Below are 10,053 nucleotides of genomic sequence, written 5' to 3' on the forward strand. Positions count from 1 at the left end.
CGCCTCCCCCCGGGGCGGGGGGGTCAGAGGAAGAGGGATGATGAAACCTGTCTGTGTGGGCTTTAACAGCTATGCAGGGGAGAGCAGTCAGTGGTAATGTTTCGTCCCCACAGGCCCCGTCTATCCGTCCGTCCCGACCTGTCCGCCCAGCTGAGGCAGATGGAAGAACAGCAGGGGGGGGGGCGGGAGTAAAATAAAATCACGGCGAGGACGAGACAGATGCGTGATACTTGACGAAGGCGATGGCTGCCAGCTCTTTGCAGAACTCCTCCAGCACGATCACGCCTTCCAGCAGCGTCGTATGGTCGATGCTGTGAGGACGGAGAGGACGGAGAGGACAGAGGGGTGAGCGAGCGCCAAAAACCAGGGTTAAAACCGCAGAGTCGTTCAGGAAATACGTACGTGATGCCCTCTGGCTCCAGGCCCAACAACCTCTTCCTGACGAGCAGCAGTTTGGCTGTGAAGTCTGGGATGCGGTGAATCCTCAGCATGAGGTCTCCGACCACCTGAAGCAGGGAAAAACACGGAGGAGCTGAAGAAAACACGGTTTCTAATAATTATTCACAGGTTAGCAGGAGCTACAATACTTTTATTTAAAGACTCGCCACCTTCCACGCCTCAGTTGTTTTGGTCAAACCCTAAAAATAACATCGTGTCCGCCCTCTCGCTCAGATCACGACTCTCAGCTGCCACCACGCCACATTTTAGCTCAACATCTGCAGAGTTGGAGCCATTTTGTGTTGGGTTGATCAGCTGTGGTGGCCATCTTGAATTGGGTTTGTAAGTTTATCTTTTGGGACAATGCCCAACAAGACACAGCAGCAGAGGAGAGGCAGCTGCGTTAGCTAACAGCTAATGCAAACTAAAGCAGCCGTGTGACGGCAGGAACACCGGGACCAAAAAGCCGTTGTTCAAAGAGAAGTTCAGACAAACGCAGACGGGAGCCTCACCCTGACGATGACGGAGAATAAAGACCTGCAGCCGGGGGCCAGGCTGATGTAAGGGTCCAGCAGGTATTCATGGAGGTGGGGGTGTGGTAACAGAGACAGCTTGGAGAGGACGGCAGTCACCTGCAGGTTCACGTCGTAGGGCTGGAAGACAGACGGGACAAATTAACCAATCAGCTGATCTGAATCAAACCAGCTACGGCTGCTCAAACTCACCTGGTCCAAGATGCGACCCATCCTGTCGAACAGAACTTTCAGGAAGTGCCCTTCGAAGAACGGCAGCTCCAGGTTGCACTTCTCTAAAGGTTTGGGGTTTCCTCTCCAGTCCCACCGCAGGCAGATTCCACAAAAGTCCCTGAACTGAAACCAGTGAAGACAGATAAAGGTTACCGGCTAAGCCCCGCCCATTCCGGTGATAAACGACTCTGACAAATGCCGACCTGTCTGTGGGCATCTCTGAGGTAGGTGTCGTAGCCCGTGCCTTCCACGTGATACGATGACTTGGCCTCATCGGGAACCAAACACAGGAAACTGCAGGCGAAACAAACTGTTAGAACGTAAAAAAAACGGGAAAACGCCGCTCCTCTCCCGCCGCCCGGCGAGCAGCTCCCGCACCTGTTGACGATCTTGTGGACCTCCGTCTTCCCGTCCGGCTTGGAGTGATCCGGGCTTTGTGGCGGAGAGGAGCCGAGCCAGTCGGCGCCGGACAGCCTGCTGTTTGGCGACAGGTCGTCCCCGAACAACGGGTCCTCTTCCAGGTCTCTGCGAAGAGAACGAGGAGTTCTTCAACAGCCAGCGAGGAACGTGCAGAAACTGACTGATTACAGCTAAAAGCAGCAAAGGTTAGTTAAAAGTAGAAAAATCTGGTTAAAATCTATCATTTAAAAGTAAGTGAATTTAAAGTAAAGCTAACATAATTAATTCAACTGCAAAAAACATTTGGGGGAACCAGCATTTTGTGTCTCTGAGTCTCTTCAGATCTGTTAAAAAGTCGTTCTAAAAGGTTTTAAATCCAACATTTCTTGCTTCTTGGAAGGTGATAATAAAGTCACAAATGTAGTGGTAAATATTATAAAAAAGGTGTAATAATCTGCAGTGTACATAGAAGATAAATTCCACTGCATGGGGAGAAAACTAATTTTAACATTTAACAAGAAATCCCTCAAGAAATCGAGTCTAAATTGTTAATTTAATTGTTAATAATTCGCATAAAGAGAAACCTGCTAATTATCACTCATGAGCTGTCAGACGCCCACATCTGGAATTTATGCTGTAATATCAAGATTAATATTAAGATCATTAACAATTAAAAAACACAGAACGTCACACTGAGCAGCTTGTTTATAACGTAGCTGATGCTTTCGTTTTATTTGCAGGTATTTATTTTAGAGCGGAGGATCTCCAAGAAGCGGCTCCTTACACAGCGTCGTGAGGCTGCCCATTCTCCAGGGGCTCCCGCTCCTCCTGAGGTTTGTTCTCCAGGTAGTTCCTGTCCTCCAGGCTTCGCAGCACCAAGCTGTGGAGGATGTGCTGGTTGGGCTTCTGGATGAGCTGCTCGAACAGCCGCAGCGTCATGATGCTGATCTGAGGGGCGAAGGGCAAAGCCATCAAATCTTTACCCCCCGACAAAAACAGGCAGGAGATTCACAACAAAAAGGTTCAGTCGTGTTTCTAATCACTAATTCACAAGAGCTGAAATTCCCTTTAAAGGCAAACAGCTAGAGAATAAATAAATAATAATTTTAGTGGAAAATTACTGAAGACCCTGAGATTCATCATGAGATTTATGTTTAAATTTTAATTTAATCACAAGTTTTGAGAAGAAGATTTAAATTTACTGTGAGTTTCTTTATAAATCTACAATAATCGTTTACTTCTTTGCTGAGAGCCTGGCAGCTGACGTTAGATGTTAGGTAATAATTATCTGGGTTATTAGAGTCTGCAGCCGGCCCAACTCACGGTGCCTGATTAGGACTAAAAGTCAAGGATGAAAACGATCTAAACGCCACCGCGCTTCACATCGAAGACGGAGTCGTGGTCTGATTGACGTAACGGTGCAGTTGGAAGGGGTTACAACCCGGGCAGATTCTTTTATTTTTATTCATTTTTTTATTTTTCATCAAACAAACCGTTGTTAAATCCTGCTGTGAAAACAGAGGCAGATATTTACTTTCAACCTTAGTCCAATATTAGCCTTGAAGTGGTTCTCACAGACAAGGTTCTCACAGACAAGGTTTTCACAAACGGGTCACCTGTGACTTTGACCTCTAGCTATGTGAAATCACTAGGGATCACCCCTAACCCATGAGATGTCCAGCTGTGCAGTTTGGTTTTCTACGTTAAAGAGAAGAAACTGTCCACAGACAGACGCTGTAGGACGAGTAACTGCTCCACCTGCTGATGGCCGTGTACGTTTCACCTACTAACACACGAACTCCTGAAGCTTGCAAACGTAAAACCAACGAGTAGGAGACGGGATTTAAACCGTAGGAGCGGTACAACAGAAAAGGTTGGCGGTTTTGACGGCGTGGAATAGTTTGAAGGTATGATGACAGGCAGAAGAACCTCGTCTGACAGATGGTCGCAGTGCTCGATGAGCCGGTGCCTGAGTGGACTCTGAGCGACTGCAGCTGGAGTTTCCGGTTCCTTCTCCTCTCCCAGCAGAAAGTAAACGATCTCCTGCAGCAGCGCCTCCGATGTCACCTGCCTTATGACTCTGTTCAACAGGGCGGTGGAGGTTAAGATTCCCACCTCAGATCTACGCAAACACACACAGAAGCACAATGATTTACTGAGCAGTCACGATTCATACGGTAACACGATGACAAACCGACACATTTCATGGCGGGATGATTGATTGGTGACTCAGGGCGCGACTTACGTCTGCATGAGCTGCGGTTCCATCACACAGACAAAGAATCTTTCTCTCACAGCTTTTGCCATCACAGCAGCTGCCGACTGGAAGACAGTGAAGAAAAACAAAGCACTTCTAAACAAACAACAAAGCAACTTATTTGGAGAGAACATCATTTATTATGTCAATTCAGAGAGAAATGACATGACAGCCCGAGTCAGAACCTTCTGAGCCTCCTTGATGAGCTGATCGCAGAAATCCAACCACGACAGGAACGAGATGAGAGCTCTCTTCCCTGTGAAGACGGCAGCGTCCTCCTTCAGGTTGTATACGTCCAGACTAAAGGAAGAAAAGAGACATTAAAGTCAGCAGTTCTGTGTGCTTTTTAAAGATGACACAACACAGCTGCAAGTTTACCCCCAGTTGACAGACTCCACTGTCTCAATGTCCAAGGGGTCCATGGACTGCGGCAGGGCCTTATAAAAGGAGACCAGCCTGTCGGTGAGGAGGTCACACAGCTCGGTGTTCTCCGTTAGACACCTCGCAGCAGCAGGCTCCGGCAGACTGACCAGGAGCATCAAGCCCTCACACGCCTTCACCACTATCCTGCCATCCTGAACGAGGAGAAAAAATAAAACATTTATACGAGTTAGTGACAGCTCTGAGTGCACAACTTCCACACAGAGCGATTACTTACAGGACTCTTTGTGAGGTTGAGTAAGGAGGAGACTAAATTGTAGTTGTTGGTGTTGTTATTGTTACTGGTTGGACTACAGGAAGCACCAGCTGCTGCTAGTGGCTCCTCTTGGCCGTCTGCCTGTTTCTGTCCAGTATCTGGAGCCAAATCACCTCCCTTCACCTCCTCCGTCGCCACAGAACTCTTGGACTCCGGTCTCTTTGATTTGTTCTGCAAACAACATGGAAAAAGATGGAGACTTTCTGAGTTACGTGCTTAAAATCCTATAAGACTCGAGTCGTTCTTACATCAACACGCTCAGCTCGTTCAGGAGATGTGTGCCATGACTTTTGTTTTTTACCTTTTATACTTTTCAACCTATTTAACTTTATTTACAAATATGTTCCCCCTAGAAATCCATCAATATCTTTTAAAAACTTTGTTCTCTTTAAAAACTCATTCAGCAAACTGGCTCTACTTTGAACTTTTAGCTAACTTTCTGTTTCTTTGAACTGCCTCTTTTCTACTTTTAGCTAATCTTGTGCTGCTTTTGGCTAGTATTTTGGTCCTTTTAGCTCTTAACTCGTGCTCTGCTCCCTTTAGCTCGTGCTCTGCTCCCTTTAGCTCGTGCTCCGCTCCCTTTAGCTCGTGCTCCGCTCCCTTTAGCTCGTGCTTTGCTCCCTTTAGCTCATGCTCTGCTCCCTTTAGCTTGAACAACTTACTTTTAGCTTTCTCAGCCATATTTCACTCACTCCGAGCTCAGTGTTCACGCTGCAGCTTTTGCAGCAAACGTAATTTCTCAGGGACATTATTTATTTCCTTCTCGGCTGTTGTGACAACCCACCTCCAGGAAGAAGTTGACGAGGTAGGGGTCCTGTTTGAGTTTGGCACAGACGATACAAAGGAACTGGATCTCCTCGTTCTCTGTCGGCGCGGCCAGCACCTCCCCACACAGACGGATCAGTTTCTGAGAGTTGTGATGCAGTCATGGGAGGGAAATGACATCCTGTCAGCTAGAAGCCCATATTTATGTAAAAAAACAACAAACCCTGCAACTTTTCTCACCTGTACAGGTCTGTGGACGTTGATGTGAGGCAGGAGGGGCTGACGAATGTGTGCTAGCAGCTTTGTGTAAAAGGTAAGCACTTGCTGCTTCATCCCCGGAGGACACTGATGAGAAATACAATATTTAGAAACAGGTGAAGGCCATATTCACGGTTTCCTCGCTGTAACTGCCTTACATCTGCTTTGCCCAACGTGTAGAGCGTCTCCAGGATCTTATGGTGCAGGAGGTACTCCATGCAGGGCCCCGTCTCCCCCGACTCCCTTTCAGCCTCCTCCTGGGTCAGGATGTCCAGCATCTGTTCCAGGTGGGACGGGATGTTGGTGTCGGTGACGGGGGCTTTGTCATCTAACGGGAGAAGACAGAAACTCAGGAAACAGCAAGACGTACTCATAAAAAAAGAAAAACATTCAAGCCGCTCTGCTGCTGAACAGCTGTGCTCCGTGGGTAAGTTACCGTTCCTGACTGAAGCTAAAACATTTTAACTAAAATGCATGCTTAAAAGGACTTATTTCCAATAATGTCACTGTAATTCTTCTAAATTAAGTTTGAAGCAAACGTTTTAAAAGAAATTAAGTCTTGGAATGTGCAAATGTGACTTGGTAAATGTGTCGAAGAATTAAAGAGTCAGTAAAACCTTCCAGAAAAACGGGAAAACTGCAAAATAAAAAGTATCTTGGATCCAGACTGAATTTAAACCTGAATCCCTGCGAAGTTGGTTCATGTCCCAGTTTCGGGAAAATCGTGATAAAAAAAATCTGTTTTTATATATCTGAGTAATCCCTCCAACAGACAGATAGACAACCAAACAGAAAGTCTCTCCTAGTAAATGTAATAACTTGTAAAAAAGCTTGCTTTGCGTGGCATGAACATGTTAAAAACAAGACTCCAACAGGAGCAGTGTCACCGGAGCAAGAAGCTAAGAAAGAGTTTAATCTTTCTCGAGACATCAAGGACATTAACAGGTCCTTCCAGACGTTTCTTACCGGAGGTCTCGATGTAATAATGTGTAATGGCCTTCCAATGATAAACAAAATCCTCCTGCAAGGGCAGCGAGGGAGCGAGCTGAGAAACAAAAAACAACAGGTGCGTATTATTATATACATTACTGGTAATATACAAAGAGATAATTTAGGTTTTCATTTTCCTTACAGGCTTTTAACGGTTCCTAAACTCAAAAATCAAAGCATTGAAGTGATAAGTTTTGTGTTGCTGATTTTGTAAATATATAAACAGAAATATAAATGAAAATACAGAAATACAGTTGACTGCTGCATGCGTCCTTATTTCATTAAATGGGTCATCAACAGTCTTCTTCTGCAGGACTCTGTGAGCTCATTGAATCATTGAAATCAGCTGCTGGAGGAGGCATAAAACGGGCCCTAATTTGGACTCAGGGTACCTGGATAAACGTCCCTGAAAATGGTGCAGCGTGAAACAGGTTCAGACAAGTAGGTGTTTGTTTTCCCCTCCACTTCAGCAAGTAAATAACAATTAGATTTTCACACAGACAGCCCACTAAATACCCCTTTAGTGTTTTAAAAAACAGCCTGATGTTTGCGCAACATCCAACAAGGCTGCCCATTTCGACACAAGTCCTCATCTAGAGACCCTCCTGTTTGACGAAGTTAGCTTAGCTTCTTGAGGCTAACTGTCTGGTACGCTTACAGCTTAATAAAAATAACTAGTTTTGTTTCTAAATAAAATGAAAGTCGGAATAAGAAAAGACAAAACAATCAAATCAATCTAAATGATTGTATCTTATAATGGGAGAGGAATAGATGATACACAGAACATGCTAACAATGGTTATGCTAACTAGCATGCTAGTTAGCATGCTAACGCTGACGTTACGATATGGAGACATCTGGAGCAACTCAAGGCCATTTTAAACCGAAATTATAATCACAACAAAGCAAACCAACGCATAAAAATGTTAAAAACTAACACAAACGTACCGCTTCCACGGCGTGCTGGAGGATGGACGTAAATTTGGAGAACATTTTGTTCTTCGACTGGACCAGTTTCTCCCGAGAAGACCGAGAGAATTCCTCTATCTTCTTCTTCCTGTTACCGCCGCCTCGCTCCAGATTGGAGGTTTCATACAATGACCCTTGTAACGAAAAGGATATAAACGTGAGCCGTAAAGTCGGCCGGAGGAGTCTCTCACAGGTCCGGATACGAGCACTGTAAACAAACCGTCCACGGCAGCCTGCGCTCGGTGATTGCTCACCCTGGACACGGTGGCACTTCCCTCGCCAACAGCTGCGGGTAATGACCGGCAGGGGGCGCAGTGACACCGGACAACGTTCACCGATTCAAATGAACGGTTCCCGAAGAAATGAACGAACACGTTCACTTTGGGAACTGAATTATAGCTGTAGCTAGTTTTTAATATTGGTGCTGTTTTTATCCGTTTAATTAGCAAAACGTTCAGCTCATTCATGAGATGGGTGCTGATTTGTTTTGGTAACTTTTCAGCTTTTCAAAATATTCAACTTTACTTACATTTTTGTGAGAGATTCTTACATTTTTGGTTAACCTTTTGCTACTTTTAGCTTTTAGCCATCCTTTTAATACAACTACAATTTCTCTTCTTTTACCTACCTATTTAGCTTTTAACAAGACTTGCTACTTTTAGCTACCTTTTGCTACCTTAAGCTTTTAGCCAGCTTGTAACCAGCCTTTTACTGCTTTTAGTTTTTATATAGCCTTTTTATGATTTTTAACTAACGTTTTGATGCATTTACATTTTTGCCACTTTTAGCCCTTTGATAGTTTTGACTAGCATTTTGCTTCTTTTAGCTTTCACCTATCATTCTGCTGCTTTTAGCTTGCCATTTGCTTTTACTTAGACATTTGCTACTTTTAGCTAACCGTGTGCTATTTTTAGCTTTTATATAGCCTTCTGCTACTTTTAACTTTTAATCTTTTAGCTTACATTTCCATACATTTAGCTTTCAGCTGGCCTTTCGCTGCTTTTAGTTAGTGTTTTGATAGTTTTAACTATTTTTAACTAGCCGTTTGCTACTTAGCTAGGCTTTTGTGACATTTAGCTTTTAGCTAGCATCTTGCTGCTTTTGGCTTTTAGCTAGTGTTCTGCTTCCTTAAGCTTTAAAACCTCAGTTTCAAAATGTAATCTGTCGTGTTTCCATTATTATGCTGAACTGAAAACCTGTCCTGTTTTGGTTTTTACTCTTCAGGTCGTTCTGAGAATAAAGTGGAAAATAAGAAAGAATCTGTGAGATTTTTTTTTTTTTTCCTCTAAAGCAGCCAAATAATGTGGGGAAATGAAAGCTGCTCTGGTTGCTCCAGCCTTCATGGTTTCTCTCTCCTGAAGGAGACTCGGAGCCGACGCCGGCTGCAGGAGGAAGGATTTTTTATTTCTACAGCTGAAGGAATAACTCTGCAATCATGTGACGATCCCTTCAAATATGCAATGAAAGGATGCCGTCTGCTCAGGACACGCCCTGGCTTCTCTCCATCGAGCATTTCCCCCTCTTGTCTGCCCCAAAATATGCTGTTCCCCACATAAAATGACAGAGACAAACGATCCTGGATGGTCATATTAAAACCAACCCCTGCTGTTAAAGAGAATAGAGGCTCTGCCTACCGGGCATGTCAGCTGCTGGAGGTGAGTATCTTCATGACGACACACACGGAGGAGAACGTGGCTTCATCTCAGAGCTGCAGGATGGAAAATGAGTCCTTTCAGGAAAATAAAAACGAGTCGAAGCAGGTAACACCGGTGCACCTTCCCTCTGCTGCAGCCCCCCTTTTCAGAGCAGAACTCATTTTATTGAAATGCACAGCAACCTGGGTAAATATTTGACTTTTATAAACCTACTTTTTCTACTTTAATCTGCGCCGGTTCGTCTCATTAGTTAAAAGCTGCCCTCTGTTACTGACATTTGGTAATCCCTTTATCTGCTAGGTGATTAAGTGGTGATGTCAGGTGATTAAACTTCTCAGATTTTCAGTAAAATGCAGCAGAAATACTTCCTGTAAATTTTCTCTCACCCGTTTTATTTTTAGACACATTTAGCTTCACTGACACCAGTTGAGAAGAACTCCTTTATGTTTGGATCCTGTTAGCAGCTGCTTTGTGTTTTATTTAGTCTCTGTGCTGTAATTCATAATGTGATGCTTTCACTCACTTTAAAGGGACAGTTCAGATAATTTGAAGTAGAGTTCTGTCTAAAAATTAAGAACTATTAGTATCTTACCTGCTGTAGATAGCTTTGGGGAGGACTGTGGTTTGGAGAAATTTAATTTAAAGGGTAAAGGTGTCAGGTCTGTCTCGTACCAATTTATGAAAGTTCTCAGAAAGTTGATATACATCATCAGATAAAGAACTTTTGAACTCAATTCAAGATGGCTGCCACAGTCAACTGACTTAAAAGAAATACAAATAGCTATAATTCGGTTAATTTTAAAGTTATTGTGCTAAAGTCTGGTGTGGTAGTAGCTGAGAGTCATTCTCAAGACATGAGCTCTTAACTTTAGGTGAACTG

The 10,053-nt window shown here is 44.2% G+C and overlaps 1 protein-coding gene across 1 annotated transcript; it reads right to left on the reverse strand.

Annotated features, from left to right (window-relative positions):
- Positions 1-6: 6 nt before the first annotated feature.
- Positions 7-7,812, reverse strand: fam160b1 (family with sequence similarity 160 member B1). Its single transcript, XM_017424229.3, has 17 exons — positions 7,498-7,812; positions 6,527-6,605; positions 5,719-5,888; positions 5,543-5,647; positions 5,322-5,444; positions 4,499-4,708; positions 4,219-4,415; positions 4,026-4,140; positions 3,829-3,905; positions 3,513-3,705; positions 2,368-2,531; positions 1,563-1,709; positions 1,388-1,478; positions 1,164-1,307; positions 951-1,091; positions 403-506; positions 7-311 (listed from the first exon to the last, which is right to left on the reverse strand). The coding sequence occupies exons 1-17, from the start codon at positions 7,540-7,542 to the stop codon at positions 200-202; spliced, it is 2,217 nt and encodes a 738-aa protein (XP_017279718.1). The 5' UTR covers positions 7,543-7,812; the 3' UTR covers positions 7-199.
- Positions 7,813-10,053: the final 2,241 nt, after the last annotated feature.

The sequence above is a fragment of the Kryptolebias marmoratus genome, linkage group LG22 (genome assembly GCF_001649575.2).
Source record: "Kryptolebias marmoratus isolate JLee-2015 linkage group LG22, ASM164957v2, whole genome shotgun sequence".
NCBI lineage: Eukaryota > Metazoa > Chordata > Actinopteri > Cyprinodontiformes > Rivulidae > Kryptolebias > Kryptolebias marmoratus.

Excerpts from the sequence above, each read along its gene's own strand:
- fam160b1 (XM_017424229.3), bottom strand. The coding sequence starts at position 7,542 with ATGTTCTCCAAATTTACGTCCATCCTCCAGCACGCCGTGGAAGCG. Across the intron at positions 5,889-6,526 it reads TTATTACATCGAGACCTCCG|ATGACAAAGCCCCCGTCACC; the intron begins GTAAGAAACGTC and ends TTCTCCCGTTAG. Across the intron at positions 312-402 it reads CTGGAGCCAGAGGGCATCAC|CATCGACCATACGACGCTGC; the intron begins GTACGTATTTCC and ends CCGTCCTCACAG.